The 22,637-nt window shown below is 36.1% G+C and overlaps 1 protein-coding gene and 1 non-coding gene across 2 annotated transcripts; one reads left to right on the top strand and one right to left on the bottom strand.

Moving 5' to 3' along the window:
- Position 1: 1 nt before the first annotated feature.
- On the bottom strand, positions 2–5,395 carry LOC114368389 (protein COFACTOR ASSEMBLY OF COMPLEX C SUBUNIT B CCB2, chloroplastic-like). Its single transcript, XM_028325685.1, has 5 exons — positions 5,185–5,395; positions 1,065–1,183; positions 909–980; positions 118–261; positions 2–31 (listed from the first exon to the last, which is right to left on the bottom strand). The coding sequence occupies exons 1-5, from the start codon at positions 5,393–5,395 to the stop codon at positions 2–4; spliced, it is 576 nt and encodes a 191-aa protein (XP_028181486.1).
- Positions 5,396–18,693: 13,298 nt separating this feature from the next.
- Positions 18,694–18,800, top strand: LOC114369071. Its single transcript, XR_003657531.1, has one exon. It is a non-coding gene; the product is annotated as a small nucleolar RNA R71 (small nucleolar RNA).
- Positions 18,801–22,637: the final 3,837 nt, after the last annotated feature.

Below are 22,637 nucleotides of genomic sequence, written 5' to 3'. Positions count from 1 at the left end.
ATTAGAGCTTATAGTGGTACTTGCAGGTAACCTACAAATGAAGAACCCCAACAACAATCAACCTACCATGAGTTTCTTTAAATTAATCATGATAAATTGATAATCCATGAGATTTACCATAGCTATGACATTTGTATTACGCAACAGAACATATGATGCCCAAGCCAGGTCCTCCTTCAGACAATCCACTATATCTGTTGACATGACAAATATTTGTTCCGTATCATCCGGTATAGTCTTTTCATCCATTGGTTGAGCACCCTAACAATTTCCTAGACTTGAATGAGAATCAATATCATACATGAAAAAATTCATATTTAAGCTCAACATATATATTTATATTTATTTACATACAAAAGCAAGATTTTAAAAAACTGCCCACAACTAAATAGCGGCAACAAAATCAAGGTTTTTCACACCTCTACAACCACAATTGCAGCTACATACATTGGCCGCATTGGTCTGCAATATTTTCAGCAATATCAAGGATTATGACAAAACTGCAAACCCAACCACAATTTAAAACCTTGAAAAAAAAGTAAAGTTACTTAATTGTTATACATATTAAAAAAGGAAAAAAGAAAAGGAGTAGTCTTCTTGAAACTGTAAGGCTGTTGAATTTATGGAGCTCAATATAGGAGAAAACTTGAACACAGTTTCTTAGAAGTTGCTTGGATTGATCTCTAATCAGAATCGAAGTTTAACTTTCGTAATCTTCATAATCCTTAAATGCAAACTTTTATTACAGATTTCAATTCCAATTAGAGAACAACACAAATAACACTTAATAGAATTGTATCTAAGTTTTTTTCCCTTCATATATATCTCCAAGTCTAACTGAAATTATTCATTTTATTCAGGGTAGAAACATTGAATTAAATTCTACATGGACAAAGTAAGATAGTTACCTTGAGAAATTTACCAAGGTAAGGCAGCACAATCGAGAACGAAACCAAAGACAGACCCAAAACCTTTGTACTCTACACAAAAATTGAAACAAACTCAACCAAACAAAAAATGAAAAATACTTATAAAACAAAAATGCAGTTAAGTTTCAAATTTACAAGTTGAGCCGGTGTAACAGTGGCTGAATCAGACCCAAGAAAGTGATTCAAGAGCAGAAGTGAACCAAAGCCATAACCAATCCATCTGGGCAAGTAAGATTCATCCAACCCAAGTATCCCTGTGGCAAAACCAAACCACCAATTAACACAAATTCACACAAAAGATAATATTTATATGGATAAGTAAAATTAGTTATTATGGTTGGATAACTAAAATTGATTCCTCTTAAGTTCCATATCAAATCATGACTATATGATTATATTATTTATGTTTTTATATATTAATGATTATAAAATTGATTTTCTTTTAACCATTTACATACAGTTGGTTAATTAAGTTTAGTTATTCTCTTAGGAGAAAGAGAAGGCGGGGGGGGGGGGGGGGGGGGAGGGATTTTCTGAAGCTAGTTTTGGGGCATAGTATTGGAGAAGGAATGCATGGTTTGAAACAGATTATGGTTATGGTGTTCATGTTTCTTTTCTGGCTAACGCTTGACAAAGTAGAGTTTGTGTATGATAAAGTGTACGACAAACTCGAATGGGTTGGTTGTGTAGAGACGGATTTAGGGTGGGAAAGCTCATCAAATCTCCCATCGTGAGAAATAACTATGGTGCGTTAGATATGTGAATACACAAAATTACCATGGGGATTCATACATTGGAATATCTAATAAGAAAAAGGAAGAAAGAAAGAAATTTGTCTACACCGTTTGGTGAACACAAGCTCTACAATTTTGTTGCTCTCCGACTATTGATAGTGTTGAGAAAAATTTAAGTTTCGTATCGGCTAGAAATAAGGCCACAATAGAATATATAAGTGAAAGACAATCCTCATCCTATGAATTAGTTTTTAGGGTTGAGTTAGACCAAAACCCATATTCTAAGATGATATCAGACTTTATCCTAAATCCATTAAATGAATCACCCACCATGTCATCCAAGCAACAAACCCAAAAGTGTTGGGTATAAGGAGATGCATTGGAAAAAAAATCCAAGTATCACATTGGTTAAAGATAAGGTCAAGATATAGTATATAAGTAAGGAACAAATCCTCACCCTATGAATTAACTTTTGAAATTGAGTTAGAAACAAACCCACGTTCTAAGAGATTGTGTGAGTGTGAAAGCAACCTTAAAAGCATAAGCAACTTTGATAGTGGAGGAGGACGGCAAGGACAAGCAATTCTTAGGTGGCAATGGTGGTTGGAGAAAGGGTCGACGAGTTAAGACTTGGAAGGGAAGGGTTAGGAATGATGAAGGAGAAGACTGAAGTGTATTTTTCATCTTTTTAAAAGAAAAATATTCATGTGCATTTATTTCTCCATTGTAGTTTTTGTTGTCTAAGCTTGTAAAAGTTGATATGATATCTAACACACCATATATGTTTATATGTTTCCCACGGTGAAAAATTTAATGAGCTTTTCCAACATAGAATTGGAAAATCAGTTAAAATTAAGAAACCTAAAGAAATTGATTCACGACGACTCAGTAAAAATGCTTTAGTATAACATCATTTTGATTTTTAAAACTTAAAAATCAACCAAAGGATTTTTTATTCTTATATTTTAAATTGTAATTTTGTTATTGCTAATTAACAATAACAAGCTCACATTTAGACATAAATATTATGATATATTTGATTGGAACTATTATATGTATTTTGAATGTTAAGACTTAACCTATAAAAATATTCTTTTAATGTTATAAAGTTATAATATTATAGTTTTAATATTATTTATTTATTATATTTAATTATCATTGTTATTTATTAATGCAAGCTCAACTATTTCTCACATACATTATCATCATTAATAAAAAATACACTAAAAACCTACGACTAAAGTATCAGTTCCTTCATTGCTAGTGTTGAGGACAATTGGAAAACATAATTCCTCATATTATTTGTAGGCTTAAATATGTTTTTGGTCCTTGATATATACCCAATTTTGCATCTGGTCCCTAATAAATTTTTGTTTCGTGAAGAGTCCTTAATATTTTAAAAGTTTTCTCAGAGGTCCCTGCTGTTAATCGAGATCCATTAATTGCTTATGTGACTGTTAACCGAACACATTGGCATGCGACGTGTGGTGCCACGTTGGAATAAATCTACATGTAAGATGACGACGTGTTTGCTGATAAGACATTATATTTTAATTAAATTATAGTTATATTAAAACAAAAAAAAAAGAATAATAGGGTTCTCACTAGTGTCAAAACATTGTGATTTCATACAACCAACATCTCGAAGAAGCATCCTGACAAGATATTTTGGCAATGTGCTGAGTGAAATGTAAGAAGATTTTACTTTTGACCTATTTGGTTTCTGTTATGTTTTTGTCTATTTTTGTTGCTTTTTGATGTGTGTTTCAGCTTCTTCTTCGTCATGTGTTTTGTTTTTGTTGTATAATGTGCAGAAAGATAGAGGGTCTAAATTTTGGGTCTATGAGGATGATTTGGTGAAACATTTAAACCAAGGTTCTACAAGATTCTTTAGAGGTTAATCCTTGTCTATCACAAGTGGAGGAGCTGAAGTAGAAGCTTATAGCAGCTAAAGAGAGACTTGCATCTCACAAGGATAGAATTTGTCTATATGATGAACAAATATTGTATCAGCTTCATAGGGAGTTGCATAACGTTGTACGAGGTCCTTATTGCTAAAATTGGAAGATTTTGTATGAGGTCTCTATCAAATTGCAAAATTTGAGTCTAATAACGATGGCATTAACAAAAATTGTGATAACATAACAAAATGGTAGGACATTAACATACTTGTCATAACAATGACATTAACTAGAGTTTGGTCAGGTAATAGTTTCCATAGTAAAGATTATTGCGCATGATGTCTAACATGCAACAAAGCCTACAATATTAAACCAAAGTGCAAGTTTGACTATTGAAAAATCCATGGGTACAAACAAAAAGGCCAGCTAAAATGACATCATTACATGGATAAATTTAAGTTCAAGTCAATCTGGAAAAACAAACAACAACAAAATAATTCTTCTTCAATGTTGGTTTCAAAATATGATCTTCACTTCCAAACCATCACTACTTAGGTGTTCCTTGTTGCTCGACAGAAAGACTACTAACTTTAGATGTTGTTTTGACTTTGCTTCTTATAACTATTGTTGATGGCCTAACAATTTCGGCCTTGTCCCCAACCCTTGTATCTCTGTTTTGTTGAGAAACCTGAAAGTCAACAATTTATCAGTATTGTATAATGTTACATCAAGGAGAAGGGTTCAATAAAATTAGAAAAAACTTTCTCAAGACCTTCAACAACACTAGATGTTGGTTGCTTTGAAAAAGCCAACTTGTGACACAATTCAGTCAATCTTGTTTATTGCAATGTTTTCCTTTAAATGACATCATTTATAGACTAGCCTTTTGTTAGCTCTGACAACTTTCTTAGACTATCAATTCTAGTAGGGGCTACTATTGCAGTAGGTGTTGACCTTTCAGACCTCTTGAATCTTTTGCTAGGTGTTCCACTTCGCTGCAAATATAAAGTATAATACATTAATAATGTTACTTTTGACCAACAACATTGATGTTCAACATCTCGTGCTAATAAGCCCAATTCCTCGTCGGGTTGGAATTGCGTTAAGCTAAGCATTCGCGCTAAGCCTAATTGCTGGAATTGCACTTAGTAAGCTAGTGCGGCTTAACGGGCTATTCAACAATCTTCAACATGGTCCAATTCATCTCCTTGTGATTTTCTCCTTCCTTGCCTTTGATGAGTAGTCCATCCTTGATCCTTTTGGCCATCTCTTCTTGTAGAAACTTGGCTTTGGACCTTGTCATTGAACCCTTCAACTCATGAAGTGCTTTTAGGTCCTTATGTTCTTTGGATAGCCTTCTATCTTCCTCTCCTTCTTGAAAAGAATCTGTCCTCGGATTGTGTTCTTGGGATAGCCCTATATCAATTGTAGTTGAAGGGGATGTTTTGCTTTTTTACACAGTCTTTGAACCAGGGTGCATTTGAGGTGTTTGTTTCCTTTTATGTAACCACCTTTTGGTGTCATTCCCTAAACCAATAATAAGTGTCATTTTAAGTAATTAACATATGGCTTTAAAAGATGTAACTAATGTAAACAAAGGTTAGAGACTTAACAAGTTACTTTCCTCAGGAAGCAACAACCCTGGTGGTCTTTCTAAAATAAGTTTGTAGTTGTTCCCTACACATATATGCATGCGCTCTTCACCATAAGCTTCTAGATAACAATACTGTTTGATAGCATCCTCATCCACTATTACTTTAGCAATCATCTTGGCTTTCCAAGCAACAACCAAACTTATACTAATACCATACTTGAACCTCACAACATTCATTATTTGTGTCAATTTTACATCATTGCTGGACTTTAACTTCTCTGCAGCAATTTTCGATGGTCATTTTGAGTTAGCATTCTTGTTGCTAAAAACCCTTCCACAATGATGTTTTGGTCTGCAAGTCTTAATCATATATGTGGAATTCCTCCCAACCTTGTTGTAAAAAATCTCATACCCACATTTTTCTTTGCACTTGGCCCTAGCCTTGACTTTGTCATTTGGTTGAAACACAACCTTTCTCCCATTCATTATAGAATGATCAACAATTGCTTCTTTGAACTCTCGTTGGCTACAAACATCCAGATCAATCTTGAACTGGAAATCTCTAGTTAATTCTTCTTTCCTGTATTTGAAAAACTTATGTTTGTCTTCTTCATCATATTCATATCTAGCACTGTAAAGCTCTTTAGTTTCATATACCTCACTCAATTCACCATTTCCTTCTTCAACATTTAGATGACCACCTCTAGATCCAACATGAGAAGCTTTTCTGCATTTTTTCTTTGAAATGAGGTTAACTAAAGGTTCATCCTCATTATCAAAACCATCATTACCCTCAATTGCTCTCTCCTCTTCACTATCTTTAAAAACAATACCTTCATTATCATTCTCAGACCCACTTTCAGAACCACCTTCATCAGACTCAATATCAATAGAATCAGACTAATTGATGGCAGCTTCAACCCCAACAACTTTATTACTAACACCTTCGTCCTCATCATCAAGTGCTACAACATCACCCTCAGTAGCAACAACCCCTCTATCATTGTTTTTCTTAAAATAAAATTTCACTTCATTGTTGTTACTCAATGCAAAATTTGTCAACTCAAGAGCATCACTATCAAAGGCCAACTCTTTTAGACCAACATCATTAACCCTTGTCCACCATAGCTTAAAGTCACCCGTGCACTTGATGTCGTCCTTCAGAATGCCAACCAATTTGAAGACGGACCACTTGTCCTCATCTATGTCAAGCAACAATGTTTTGTCTTCATCATCATACTTCAAAACAGGGTTACGAACGAAAATATCCATGTGATTAACCTTCACAGAAAAGGCATCTTTGCCCAACAATAAAAAAAAATTAACCCCCAAAAAAATATTATTCTAATCAATAACACAACCACCATGTGCACCTCACCACATACTAACAAAACAAACCGACAAAAAGATAGAATAAACATTAAAAATACAATAAACAAGACTTAATGATGTATCTTTCTGGACCACCTTCTTTGTAGACAAAGGATCAAGCTGAATGTTTTGATGATGCCAAAGGATCACATGTTTCTCAAAGCTTTATTCAAGACAAAGAAATTAAAGATATTCAAGATGGATGATCAAGACAGTCTCTAGAGTCTTAGGAAGGGTATATTAAATAGGAAGGGAATTCCTAATTGAAGTAGCAAAAGGTTTGGCCAAGAAATTTAAGTTAAAAAGTCTTTTTCAAGAGATTTACTCTCTGGTAATTGATTACCAGAGGATGTAATCGATTACCAGTGGCTAAAAATGATTTACAACAACTATTAAAATTTGAATTCAAAATTTGCATTGTGTAATCGATTACACATATATGGTAATCGATTACCAGCAGTTATTGAACGTTTTAATTCAAATTTTAAAGCTTGTAATCGATTACACACATATTGTAATCGATTACCAGAGGAGATTTTCAGAAAATATTCTCAACAGTCACATCTTTTCATTTGGTTCTTGAATGGCCATCAAAGGCCTATATATATGTGACTTGAGACACGAATTTGCTAAGAGTTTTTTAGAACAACAAGTGTTTATTCTCTCAAAAAGCAAAATCGTTTTATCCTCTTAAGAATTCCTTGGCCAATTCAATTGCAATTCATTAAGGAATCATTTGAGTGCTCAGATTGTAAAATCTATCTCTTTCAAGAGAGATTCATTCCTCTTCTCTTTCTAATTCACTAAGGAATTAAGAGACCGAGGGTCTCTTGTTGTAAAAGAATTCTAAACACAAAGGAATGATTGTCCTTATGTGTTTAGAACTTGTAAAAGGAATTTACAAGATAGTGGAACTCTCAAGCGGGTTGCTTGGGGACTGGACGTAGGCACAAGGGTGTGGCCGAACCAGTATAAATCTGAGTTTGCACTTTCTCTTCCCTTAAACTCCTTTATTTATTATTGTTTTATATTCATATTCAAATTGTTCTATTTGAATCAATATTTAAGAAGTTCATTATTAAGGGAATTTATAACTTGATAGAATTTTAATTGGAGAAATAGTTTGTAATATTTTAATTCAACCCCCCCCCCCCCTTCTTAAGATATTTGAGGCCACTTGTCTAACAAATGATATCAGAGCTTCATTCTTGTATAAAGTTTAGAAGCTTCAAGAAAAATGGCCTCAGCAAATTCCTTATTTCCAAAAGGAAATTCTATCAATAGACTTCCAATCTTTAATGGAGAGGGTTACCACTACTGGAAAACCCGAATGCAAATTTTTATTGAGGCAATAGACTTAAGTATTTGGGAAGCCATAGAAATAGGGCCATATATACCCACCACAGTAGAAAGGATTACAACAGATGGTAGCACATCAAGTGAAGCATAACAATAGAAAAACCTAGAGATAGATGGTCTGAAGAGGATAGAAGACGAGTTCAATACAATCTAAAAGCCAAAAACATAATAACATCTGCCCTGGGAATGGATGAATATTTCAGGGTTTCAAATTGTAAGAGTGCTAAGGAAATGTGGGACACTCTACAATTAACACATGAAGGAACTACAGATGTTAAAAGATCTAGGATAAACACACTAACCCATGAGTATGAACTGTTTAGATTGAATGCAAATGAAAGCATTCAAGACATGCAAAAGAGATTTACACATATAGTAAATCATCTGGCAGCCTTAGGTAAAGAATTTCAAAATGAGGATCTCATAAACAAAGTGTTAAGATGTTTAAGTAGAGAATGACAACCTAAAGTAACGGCCATTACTAAATCAAGAGATTTATCTAACATGTCTCTTGCCACTCTATTTGGAAAGTTACAGGAACACGAGATGGAATTATTGAGATTACGCCAACATGAAGAAAATGACAAGAAAAAGAAAGGAATTGCTCTTAAAGCATCATCTTCAATCCAAGAAGAAAGTGATAAGGAAAATGATCTAGATGATGATGATGATCTAAGCCTTTTTGTAAAAAGATTCAACAAGTTTCTTAAAGTAAGAGGAAATCAAAGGCGACCCAATTTTAAATCTAAGAGAAGGACAAAAACTTCATCCTCTACTCTAAAATGCTTTGAGTGCAATCAACCTGGACATCTGAGGGTTGATTGTCCCATCTTCAAGAAAAAGATGGAGAAGTCTGAAAAGAAAAATCTTAGTGAAAAGAAATTGAAGAAAGCATACATCACATGGGATGAAAACGATATGGAATCTTCTGAAGATTCAGAAAATGAAGAGATAAATCTCTACCTTATGGCTAAAAGTTATGAAAGTGATGAAGAGGTAACATCTTCAAATAACTTATCTATTTCTTTTGATGAATTGCAAGATGCATTTGCTGATTTGCATAAAGAGTCAATTAAACTTGCAAAGTTAGTTTCATCTTCTAAGAAAACAATTTCAAATTTAGAAAATGAAATTTCAAAATTAAACAAAGAATTAGATCATCTTAGAAATGAAGTCTCAATTTCTAAAACAAATGAAAAAGTTCATATCTCTACTATTTCTGACAAGAAAATATCAGATTCTTGTAGTTGTTGTGAAAAATATGAAAAAGAAATTAAAGAGTTGAAAAACTCACTTGCAAAATTTTCTTATAGTAAAAATAATTTAGATGTCATGTTAGGAAAACAAAGATATGTTTCCAATAAGGCTGGACTAGGGTATAAATCTGAAAAACAACAAAAGTTTCATAAAAACTTCTCTACTTCCACACAAAAATATAATTCTAGTTCTATCACTTGTTTTTACTATGGAAGAAAAGGACATGGCATATCTACTTGCTACTTTAAGAAAAATTACAGCAACATTAAAATGATATGGGTCCCAAAAGGATCCTCAGTTTATACTAACACACAAGGACCCAATAAAGTTTGGGTACCTAAGTCAAAAACTTGATTATGTAGGTGTCTTTGAGGAAGAAGTGGTACATAGATAGTGGATGCTCAAAACATATGACTGGAGATGCATCAAAGTTTACACATATCTCTCCAAAGAAAAGCGGGCATGTAACATATGGTGACAACAACAAAGGTAGAATCCTTGGAGTTGGTAAAATAGGTACAAATTCTTCAAACTCCATTGAAAATGTTCTACTTGTTGAAGATCTTAAGCATAACCTGCTTAGTGTTAGTCAATTATGTGACAAAGGCTATCTAGTATCATTTGATTCTCAAAAATGTCTTATAGAACATAAGCATGACATTAATATAAAGCATGTAGGACATAGAGTCAACAGTGTTTACATGATAGACTTAAGCCTAAAACTAGAAAACAATCATTGTTTTCTTAGCAAAGATGATGATCCATGGTTATGGCATAAAAGAATTGCTCACATAAACATGGATCACTTAAATAAATTAATTTCAAAAGATTTAGTAGTTGGTTTGCCTAAATTGAAGTTTGAAAAAGATAAGCTATGTGATGCATGTCAAAAGGGAAAACAAACTAGAGTCTCATTCAAACCTAAAAATATTGTTTCAACTACTCAACCCTTACAATTATTGGACATGGATTTATTTGGTCCATCTAGAACCATGAGTTTTGGAGGAAATTACTATGCCCTTGTTATAGTTGATGATTTCTCTAGATATACTTGGACATTATTTATTACTCATAAAAGTGATGCATTCCAAGCATTTAGAAAACTTGCTAAAGTTATACAAAACAAGAAAAATCTTAAGATTGCATCCATTAGAAGTGATCATCAGGGTGAGTTTGAAAACAAAGATTTTGAATCATTTTGTGAAGAACATTGTATTGAACACAATTTTTCTGCACCTAGAACCCCTCAACAAAATGGAGTTGTTGAGAGGAAAAATAGGTCATTGGAAGAAATTGCTAGAACTTTATTAAATGATACTTTTCTTCCAAAATATTTTTGGGCTGAAGCGGTTAATACTGCATGTTACATCATGAATAGGGCCTTAATAAGACCCATTTTAAAGAAAACCCCATATGAGTTATATAATGGTAGAAAACCCAACATTTCACATCTACATGTTTTTGGTTGCAAATGCTTTGTGCTTAATAATGGTAAAGATAATCTAGGAAAATTTGATGCAAAATCTGATGAAGGCATCTTTCTTGGATATTCATTACAAAGCAAAGCATATAGGATATATAATAAAAGAACTATGAATATTGAGGAATCCATTCATGTTACCTTTGATGAATCTAATGCTATCTTGTCAAGAAAGAATATGCTAGATGATATTGCAGATTCTTTAGAACAAATGCACATTCATGGACAAGATTCTAAAGGAAATGGTAAAGGAAACAATGAAGATCCTCCAGAAGAAGTCAAATCCAATTATGAACTTCCAAAAGAATGGAAAGCTTCAAAAGATCATCCCCTTGACAACATTATTGGTGATATCTCAAAAGGGGTAACAACTACACACTCTCTTAAAGATTTATGCAATAATATGGCTTTTGTATCTATGATTGAACCTAAAAATATAAAAGATGCCATAGTAGATTGATCGAGGCCGTACCCGAATCAAATAAACATGAAAATGCAGTAACTAGGAAGTGATCCTAGGTCGTTTCCCAACGAGCAGTGACAAACCAAATGTTCATAATATACTTGCAGTAACAGTAACGATGGGGGGGGGGGGGGTTTGGTTGTTTGGTAATTAAAGAGCAGAACAAGTAAACAGGAATACGAAAATACTAATATTAAAAACGGGTTGTTTCCTCTGATTCAGAAGCCATTCTCTTATCCTGGGTTATGGAAAATTTGTCCCTAACAGTCAACCACTTAATCCAACCCTGTTTCAATTTACTAAGCGAAAATCAACTTAGGGTTTTCAATACGTGATTAGGCACCACATACACCAGTTAGCCCTTCGTCCACTAAGCATGAACGCAAGTTAGGCTCAGAGGCAATTAATCGAACACGAAGCGTGCACTGATTAATATTCACGAAATTGGGATAACTGGTGAAGGGAAAACTGCCAGGAACCCATATTACAAGCGAAACCTCAAAGAGAGTTGGGCTTCGTCATCAAAAGGAAACAACACCAGAAAATCTAGCCTTCCATGGATTCAAACAGAAAACGCAAATGAAACATGAAACAGAAACATAAATGAACAGAAACGTAAATGAAAGTAGAAGAATAAGCACGAATGAACTCGTAATTAGAAGCAGAAAACGGAAATTTGCATTAAGAACGAAAATTGTAACAAGGGAACAGAAAAACGTGAAAACCTAAAGCCAAAGCTCTGAATAATGAAAATAGCATAATAGAATGCCCTGCACGAATCCCAAGGCAGCTATTTAAAAAGAGTCACTCAAAGTCACTGAGCCCTATTACAATACTCTGGCCCAAAACGAAATAAACACTGAACAACATAAAATAAAATTGCGAAATTTCCTAATTAGAAATTAACTAAGGTAAGCGCTGCTTTATTTGCCCTCTTCAAGTCCATAACCAAAATCCGGATTAAGCCCAATGTTTCATTAATTCCTGAAATTAGATTAAAAACATCAAATTAGCTAAATGAGCCCAAATAATAAAACTGCCTGATTAATTGACAATTAAGACCAATCAGTAATTAAAATGGTGCAAAAAGGGTTTAGAAAATAGAAGAAAATGATGGCACATCAAAACCCCCCATACTTAGCCTTTTGCACTCCTGGGCAAAATGAAACAAAGAACAAAATCCAAGGATATCAAAGGGAGACAAACAAAAACATTCACATATTTCTCAATGAACATCAAGGAATGAAAGGAATTGGTAACATCTAACATAAGGAGATCCAAAAAGTCAAGACATTCATGAAAATCATCCAAGCAACCCAATCATGGCAAAATAGTTAATCAGCTCAAGAATGAAAAGTGATAAAGCCTCACAAGATATACACTCTATCTCTCAAGTGTCTAGGCTACTATTTACCCTCAAAGCACCCATGAAAGCAAACACCACATAAACTTGGCAAGATTCAAAAATTGACAATCAACCCATAAACACAAGCACATGAGGATCAAAAGGTCTTTTAAGGTTGTAATGGGGCCAAGGACAAGGTATGGAAAAATATGGAATAAGTGGCTAAATCCCAAAGGGATAAAGGAGCAATGGGGAATAAGTGCATATTAAGAAAAAATAAGAAAATAAAAAGAAGTAAAGATAAAATTTAAACATGAAGAGTAGAACCAAGAGTTTCATCATTCTTGTGCCATTTAAGATCTTATTCACTCAACTTTATTGCTTTTCTTTTTTTTTTCGAATTTTTTTTTTTTACTCTATAGCCTTTGAGAAACAACATTTCATTCAGCATGTCCAACATTTAACCAATATACAATGTACATCAAGTATGGCCCAAAATACATCATGAAGCATAGCCAACAAAACAAATTGTCCAATGAAACAAAACCCCCCACACTTATTCCCAAAACAATTCCAAAGCTCCAAAATTCCTTAAGGATATGGTGATATCATGGTTTTTCACTTAAGGCTTGTAGTGAGCTTCAAAACAAGGAAAGGGAAACAAGGCTCAAAAGGGCTATCAAAGGAATTAATTCAAGGTAAGTCCATTTGGCTAGAAGCTTATAAGAACAAAATTGCCTCAATCATTTCCAAATATGCATGTGAATTAGGACGCATCAACAAGAATCAAGCCAAGGCTATTGTGCAAGCAATCAATGGGGAAAAACATACCAAATGATTATGATGATGGATGGCTCAAATTCTCACAAAGGTAAAATCATCACTTTCAAATTGAGCTTTCAAAACTATCATGACATGTAGAGAAGAATCAAGGATTTCAAGTCACAAAATGTCAAGAACTTTTATTTTCAAAACAATTACCCATTTCTTGAACATATCCTATAATTCAAAGAAAAACATGCAAAGTCGTACGTGTACACAAAATTGACCCAAAATATTAAACTAAAAATCCGACGAAACTAACAACATTAACAAATTAACACAACTAACAAATTAACAAAACCAACAAAACTAGCAAAACCAAAGAACACTCCCCCCCCCCCCCCATACTTAAACAACACATTGTCCTCAATGTAGCACAATTAAAAGATTAAAAACAATTAAATCATCAAAGAGAATCGGACAAGTGTAATAAAAGCAAAGAAGGAGATAGGAAAAGAAAAACTCCCTAAGTCATGGTGGAGGAAGAGTAGGGTGGAGTAAGGAAGTCTCTTCCACCACTACGTCCACTAAAGAAGGGTTCGTGAGGAATGGCTTAAGTCGATGTCCGTTGACCTTGAAGCTCTTGTTTGTGGAGTCGCTTTTGATCTCAACTGTACCATAAGGAAAAACATTAGTAACAACAAAAGCACCAATCCACTTAGACCTCAACTTACCACTCATGAGTCCAAGCCTAGAATTATACAATAACACTTTTTGCCCAGCCACGAAGTCTTTTTTAACTATCATACTATCATGGAACTTCTTGGTCTTTTCTTTGTAGAACTTGGCATTCTCGTAGGCTTCTAGGCGGATTTCATCTAACTCACTCAGTTGCAACTTCATTTCCTCGCCAGCTTGATCCATAGAGAAGTTGCAAGTCTTCACTGCCCAGTATGCTTTGTGCTCAATTTCCACTGGAAGATGACATGCCTTTCCAAAGACAACCCGATAAGGAGACATTCCTATGGGTGCTTTGTAGGCAGTCCGATGTGCCCAGAGAGCATCATCAAGCCTGGTACTCCAATCTTTCCTGCTTGGCTACACAATCTTCTCTAAAATTCGCTTGATTTCTCGGTTAGAAATTTCTGCCTGTCCATTGGTCTGGGGGTGGTATGGTGTGGATACCCTGTGTACCACCCCGTACTTTTTAAGCAGGGCATGCATTGTCCTGTTGCAAAAATGGGTTCCTTGATCACTAACAATTGCTTTAGGTACTCCAAACCTGCAAAACAGATTAGACCTGACAAAGTCTGCAACAACTTTAGCATCATTAGTTCTAGTGGGCTTGGCTTCCACCCATTTTGAAACATAGTCAACTGCAAGGAGAATGTAAACATAACCAAAAGAGACAGGAAAAGGACCCATGAAATCTATACCCCAGACATCAAACACCTCACAGAATAGCATAGGTTGCTGAGGCATTTGCTGTCACCATGTAAGTGTATTTCCTGCTCTCTGACACTGCTCACAAGTGCTGCAGATCTTCCACGCATCTTTAAAGATGGTGGGCCAATAAAAACCACAATCAAGCACTTTGCGAGCTGTCCTTTGAACACCCAGATGACCTCCCGGTGCGGAAGAATGACAAAACTGCAGGACTGAGTCAGTCTCATGATCTGGAATGCACCGTCTAATGACCTGATCATTGCACAATTTCCACAAGTAGGGGTCATCCCAAATAAAATACTTAGCATCACTTTTAATTTTATCTTTTTGGGCCTTAGATGCTAAGGGAGGAAAAACAGAGGCAACTAAATAATTGACAATGTTAGCAAACCAGGGAGTAGAAAGAGAGTCAGAAATACTATACAATATATACAAATGATCATCCGGGAAATCATCCCGAATAGGTGAATCTGCATCAGAGACACGTTCGATCCGACTCAAATGATCAGCAACTAGATTTTGTGTTCCGCTCCTATCACGGATCTCCAAGTCAAACTCTTGGAGCCAGAGCATCCATTGGATCAACCTAGGCTTAGAATCAGCCTTCTTCAACAAGTACTTTAGAGTTGCATGGTCACTATAAACAATAATGCGAGTACCAAGCAAATAAGATCGAAATTTTTCAAGAGCAAAAACTATGGCTAGAAGCTCTTTCTTAGTAGTAGTATAATTTGCTTGGGCAGCATCTAAAGTCCTAGAAGCATAATATATCACCCTGGGCAATTTATCAATTTTCTGAGCAAGGACAGCCCCCAATGCATAATTTGATGCATCACACATAAGCTCAAAAGGGGCTGTCCAATCGGGTGCCTGGATGATGGGGGTGGTAGTCAACGCTCTTTTGAGGCAATCAAAAGCCTCTTTGCATCTGTCATTAAAGTCAAACTCCACCTCCTTTTGCAACAAGTTGGACAGTGGAAGGGCTACTTTGCTAAAATCCCTTATAAAGCGCCTGTAGAATCCTGCATGACCAAGAAAAGATCGCACCTCTCGCACACAAGAGGGGTAAGGCAATTGTGAAATAACAGAAATTTTTGTAGGATCTACTTCAATACCCTTATTGGAAATAATGTGGCCTAAAACTATACCTTGCTCAACCATAAAATGACATTTTTCAAAATTTAGAACAAGGTTAGTTTCAATGCATCTATTCAAAACTTTTTCCAAACTATTCAAACAACCATCAAAAGAGGATCCATATACAGTGAAATCATCCATAAACACCTCTATGCAGTTTTCTAAAAAATCACTGAAAATACTAATCATGCACCGCTGGAAGGTACCAGGGGCATTGCACAGGCCGAAAGGCATCCTCCTGTAGGCAAAAGTGCCAAAGGGGCAGGTGAATGTGGTCTTTTCCTGATCCTCAGGAGCAATAGTAATTTGCATATAACCAGAAAAACCATCAAGGAAACGGTAGTGGGATTTACCTGCCAGGCGTTCAAGCATCTGGTCAATGAATGGCAGGGGAAAATGGTCCTTTTTGGTAACCTGGTTCAGCCTCCTATAGTCAATGCAGACTCTCCAACTGTTCTGCACCCGAGTAGGAATCAGCTCCTCCTTCTCATTTCTGATCACTGTGAGGCCAATCTTTTTCGGGACTACCTGGACGGGACTCACCCATTGGCTGTCGGAGATAGGATAAATGATTCCAGCTTGCAAAAGCTTGGTTATCTCCTTCTTCACTACATCAAGAATCACCGGGTTGAGTCTTCTCTGTGGCTGTCTTACTGGTTTAGCTCCATCCTCTAAATTTATTCGATGCATACATGTGGATGGGCTAATACCAGGAATGTCCGCCAGGGTCCAGCCTATAGCCTTCTTATGCTTCTTGAGAACTGACAACAACTTCTCCTCTTGCTCATCAGCAAGGGAGGCAGATATAATCACTGGAAAACTCTTGCTATCATCCAAGTAAGCGTATTTTAAATTTGATGGCAGAGGCTTCAATTCTGGTGTGGCCAGCTGGACAATGGTAGAAGGAGATGGTTTCTCAGCCTTTACCTCATAAAGAAAGTCAGAGGTATGTGTACTTCCTGAAACATGGTTAGTCCTATCTGACTCTATAAAATAAATCTCGAGAGGTAAAACACCACCACCAGACATGCAATCAATATCACTCTCAGATTCACTCTCAGCATCAAATTCAGACATATGATCAAGTACAATTCCAGATTCAATGCATGAAGAGTGAGAAGCATGCAAATTAGAATAAAGATCAGTCATGTATTCATCAACAACATGGTCAATTATTTCAGCACGAAATACAGAAAGATCTTCAGATGGGTATTTCATAGCATCCAGAATATTAAAATGAACAGTTATATCACCAAATTCCATGGATAGTGTGCCTGCATATACATCTATCTTAGTTCTAGCAGTTTTCATAAACGGTCTACCTAGAATGATGGGAACTGATCCTTGAGAAAATCCATCTTCCATATTCAAGATATAAAAATCAACAGGGAAAATCAGTTCACCAACTCTAACTAAGACATCTTCTATGAAACCAACAGGATAGGCAACACTTCTATTAGCTAAATGAATTACCACATCAGTTGACTGCAAGGGACCTAGAGATAGAGAATTAAAAATCGACAGAGGCATAACACTAACAGAGGCTCCTAAATCTAGCATGGCATTGTCAAACTTACTATTCCCTATAATACAAGGTATGCTGAATGTACCTGGATCTTTGCATTTTTCAGGAATTTGAGGAACAGATTTACCAATCAATGCGGAGACATTTCTGCCCATGCTAATTCGTTCACTTCCTTTAAGCTTCCGCTTATTAGTGCACAGCTCCTTCAAGAATTTGGCATATCTTGGAATTTGCTTTATTGCATCCAACAGAGGTATGTTTACCTCTACTTTTCTAAACGTTTCCAAGATCTCTTTCTCTGCCTCTTCCATTTTTTTTGTTGGAAACTGCTCTTGGAGGGAATGGAAGAGGGGGAATGTGCTGCTTCTGCAAATCAGAATTACCTGTGGAAGAAGATTCACCTGCACAGAAATTGTTAGGTAAATTTTTGTCATCACCTTTTTCTGGAGTAGAGTGAAGTTTGGCAGGTTCATTTGCAGATGAGGAAGGTGCTACGGGTTGAGGTCCTTGACACTGCTTTCCCGACCTCAATGAAATGACACTGACATTTTTGGGATTTTGGACAGCTTGAGAAGGCAGCTTGTCAGAATTCTGGGACTGTTGTTGATTCAATTGGGTAGCCAATTGTCCCATCTGATTGGTTAATCTATGAATGGAGGCTCTGGTCTCTTGCTGAAACTGCATGTTCTGCATAGTCATTTGCCTCACAAGTTCTTCGAGGGAAGGTTGTGGAGGGGCCTCAACTGTTGGTTGTTTCTGGGGTTGTTGCTGTTGTTGGATTGGTGGAGGAATGTATGGTCTGCTTGGGCCAGCAGCATTTTGGAAGGAAGGAGCAGGCTGCTGTTGTTGTTGCTGAGGGCTGGACCATCTGAGGTTAGGGTGATTCCTCCATCCAGGGTTGTATCTGTTGCTGGAGAGGTCATAATTGCTTTGCTGTGGTTGATTTTGCTGCTGAGGTTGAGGAGGTCTATTGTAAATATTTGCAGCATAAGCTTCAGGCTGCTCAATTGCTCCAGGTTGCTGCATGGAAGGGCAAAGGTCTGTATGGTGGTCAGCAGAGGAGCACAAACCACAAACCCTTGCGACAGGTACAGATTTCTGATTCAAGGCCAGCTGGGTTACCAAGTTGACCAATGCATCCAGTTTGCCTTCAAGCTTCTTAGTTTCAGATGATGCAGATGGGTTTGTAGCTACCTCATACACTCCTCTAATGACTATGGCATCATTTCTGGCGCTAAACTGCTGGGAGTTGGAGGCCATCTTCTCAATTAAATTTCTGGCTTCAGCAGGAGTCGTGTCTCCAAGGGCTCCACCACTGGCAGCATCTATCATAATTCTCTCCATATTACTGAGTCCTTCATAAAAATATTGGAGAAGAAGCTGTTCTGAAATCTGATGGTGGGGGCAACTGGCACATAGTTTCTTAAATCTCTCCCAGTACTCATTCAGGCTCTCTCCACTGAGTTGTCTAATACCTGAGATATCCTTCCTGATGGTTGTGGTCCTGGAAGTAGGGAAATTTTTTTCTAAGAATACTCTCTTAAGGTCATCCCAGCTCGTGATGGACCTTGGAGCAAGGTAATACAGCCAGTCCTTTGCCACTCCCTCTAATGAATGAGGAAAAGCCTTCAGAAATATGTGATCCTCTTGGACATCTGGGGGTTTCATGGTGGAGCAGACAATGTGAAATTCTTTCAAATGTTTGTGCGGGTCTTCACATGCAAGGCCATGAAACTTTGGAAGCAAATGAATCAGTCCAGTTTTAAGAACATATGGGACATCCTCATCAGGGTATTGGATGCACAAGCTTTCATAGGTGAAATCAGGTGCAGCCATTTCCCTTAGAGTCCTCTCACAAGGTGGAGGTTGTGCCATGTTCTCAGAATGTGCAAAATCAGAATGCTCAGAATCAGAATGCTCAAAATTATAATGCTCAAGATCAGGATGTTCAAAATCACCAATAACAGAAAGTACAGATTCACCAGTTATGGAATGCTCAGAATGATCAAAAGGTATAAAATGATGCCTAACTAATCTATGAAATGTCCTATCTATCTCAGGATCAAAGGGTTGTAAGTCAGATGGATTGCCTCTAGTCATACACTACATTCAGCATGCACACAACTAGTTGCCTTGTCATGTAAATAAAGGTGTAGGTTTGAACTACAGCTACCCTCAAATGATATCCAAATGACTTAAAATTTTGTGAGCAACCTTATAAAATGATGAGAAGATAGCACAAAAAATTTCAGACAAAAATTCAAAGTCTAACTATGAAAGCTAAAATTGGTAGGTTAAGAAAAATAAGTGAATAAAACTTGAAAAATAAAAAACTTTTGACAGAATCGCTTTTTTTGGACGATGGAGACCTCAGCCGGCCTATGGCAAACTGCCACGGCGTAGGAAATTTTTTTCTACCCCAAATGCATATATAATAATTGCGATTCTGATAACCGGAGCAAAAGTTATGGCCGTTTGAAGTTTTGACAAACACAAAATTTGCTAGTTTTTTGGAACTTTCAAATCTGACCAAACTAAAAGCTCTAGCTATTTTTCTCACAAAATATGGATTAAAAGAAGTTACCACAAAAAAATTCAGCCAAAAATAATAACCCTAGCTACTAAAACAAAAAATCTCAAATAATTCAGCATGGGTGGTCGCTAAAATCCGTCTCTAATTGATTTCTACTACTACTCTGTTTTTGCCGCAAGCACAATCTTCACAGCGAAACACCCAAGACTGAAACAGGGGAAACGCTTAATGGGAAAACTGAAACAGAACACACATTAAATAAAATACCAGGACACTAAACAACACTAACACACATACTAACACAATACTAACAATTTAAACATAAAACACGAAAGGATTAAACACACAGCACTAGCTAGCTATTATGAACCTTTGGACACTGCTCCCTGGCAACGGCGCCAAATTTGATCGAGGCCGTACCCGAATCAAATAAACATGAAAATGCAGTAACTAGGAAGTGATCCTAGGTCGTTTCCCAACGAGCAGTGACAAACCAAATGTTCATAATATACTTGCAGTAACAGTAACGATGGGGGGGTTTGGTTGTTTGGTAATTAAAAAGCAGAACAAGTAAACTGGAATACGAAAATACTAATATTAAAAATGGGTTGTTTCCTCTGATTCAGAAGCCATTCTCTTATCCTGGGTTATGGAAAATTCGTCCCTAACAGTCAACCACTTAATCCAACCCTGTTTCAATTTACTAAGCGAAAATCAACTTAGGGTTTTCAATACGTGATTAGGCACCACATACACCAGTTAGCCCTTCGTCCATTAAGCATGAACGCAAGTTAGGCTCAGAGGCAATTAATCGAACACGAAGCGTGCACTGATTAATATTCACGAAATTGGGATAACTGGTGAAGGGAAAACTGCCAGGAACCCATATTACAAGCGGAACCTCAAAGAGAGTTGGGCTTCGTCATCAAAAGGAAACAACACCAGAAAATCTAGCCTTCCATGGATTCAAACAGAAAACGCAAATGAAACATGAAACAGAAACATAAATGAACAGAAACGTAAATGAACAGAAACGTAAATGAACAGAAACGTAAATGAAAGTAGAAGAAGAAGCACGAATGAACTCGTAATTAGAAGCAGAAAACGGAAATTTGCATTAAGAACGAAAATTGTAACAAGGGAACAGAAAAACGTGAAAACCTAAAACCAAAGCTCTGAATAATGAAAATAGCAGAATAGAATGCCCTGCACGAATCCCAAGTCAGCTATTTAAAAAGAGTCACTCAAAGTCACTGGGCCCTATTACAATACTCTGGCCCAAAACAAAATAAACACTGAACAACATAAAATAAAATTGCGAAATTTCCTAATTAGAAATTAACTAAGGTAAGCGCTGCTTTATTTGCCCTCTTCAAGTCCATAACCAAAATCCGGATTAAGCCCAATGTTTCATTAATTCCTGAAATTAGATTAAAAACATCAAATTAGCTAAATGAGCCCAAATAATAAAACTGCCTGATTAATTGACAATTAAGACCAATCAGTAATTAAAATGGTGCAAAAAGGGTTTAGAAAATAGAAGAAAATGATGGCACATCATAGATGATAACTGGATCATTGCCATGCAAGAAGAACTGAATCGGTTTGAAAGAAACAATGTGTGGAAACTAGTAGAAAAACCTGAAAATTATCCTGTCATAGGAACAAAATGGGTTTTTAGAAATAAATTAGATGAACATGGCATAATTATTAGAAATAAGGCTAGGTTAGTAGCAAAAGGGTATAATCAAGAAGAGGGAATAGACTATGAAGAAACATATGCTCCAGTTGCAAGATTAGAAGCCATTAGAATGCTCTTAGCATATGCATCCATAATGGATTTTAAGCTCTATCAAATGGATGTCAAAAGTGCTTTTCTAAATGGCTTAATTCAAGAAGAAGTATATGTTGAACAACCCCCCGATTTTGAAATCCCAGATAAACCAAATCATGTTTATAAATTGCAAAAGGCTCTTTATGGTTTGAAACAAGCCCCTAGGGCGTGGTATGAACGTTTAAGCAATTTTCTCCTAGAAAAAGAATTTTCTAGAGGAAAAGTGGATACCACATTGTTGATAAAGAGAAAGCATAATGATATTTTGTTGGTTCAAATATATGTTGATGATATAATTTTTGGATCCACTAATGATTCATTGTGCAAGGAGTTTTCCCTTGATATGCAAAGTGAATTTGAAATGTCAATGATGGGAGAATTAAATTACTTCCTGGGATTACAAATCAAGCAAACTCAAGGGGGTATATTCATCAACCAAGCCAAGTACTGCAAGGAATTGATCAAAAGATTTGGGATGGAAAGTGCAAAACACATGGCTACACCGATGAGCACTAGTTGTTACTTAGATAAAGATGAATCTGGTCAGTCTATAGACATGAAACAATATCGAGGTATGATCAGATCTCTTCTCTATTTATCTGCTAGTAGACCTGATATTATGTTTAGTGTATGCATGTGTGCTAGGTTTCAATCCAACCCCAAACAATCACATTTGAGTGCAGTAAAGAGAATCATGAGATATCTATTAGGTACAATCAATTTAGGATTATGGTATCCTAAGAACTCAACATGTAACTTAATAGGATATTCTGATTCTGACTTTGCCGGATCTAAAACTGATAGAAAAAGCACAAGTGGAACTTGTCAATTCATTGGATCTACTCTTGTCTCATGGCATAGTAAGAAACAAAACAGTGTTGCTTTATCCACTGTTGAAGCGGAATATATCTCTGCCGGCAGTTGTTGTGCACAAATTTTATGGATGATGCAACAATTATCTGACTAT

This window comes from Glycine soja, chromosome 9 (genome assembly GCF_004193775.1).
Source record: "Glycine soja cultivar W05 chromosome 9, ASM419377v2, whole genome shotgun sequence".
In the NCBI taxonomy this organism is placed as follows: Eukaryota; Viridiplantae; Streptophyta; class Magnoliopsida; order Fabales; family Fabaceae; genus Glycine; species Glycine soja.
The sequence above is the reverse complement of the archived record's forward strand: the minus strand, read 5'-3'. Positions and strand labels throughout refer to the sequence as shown.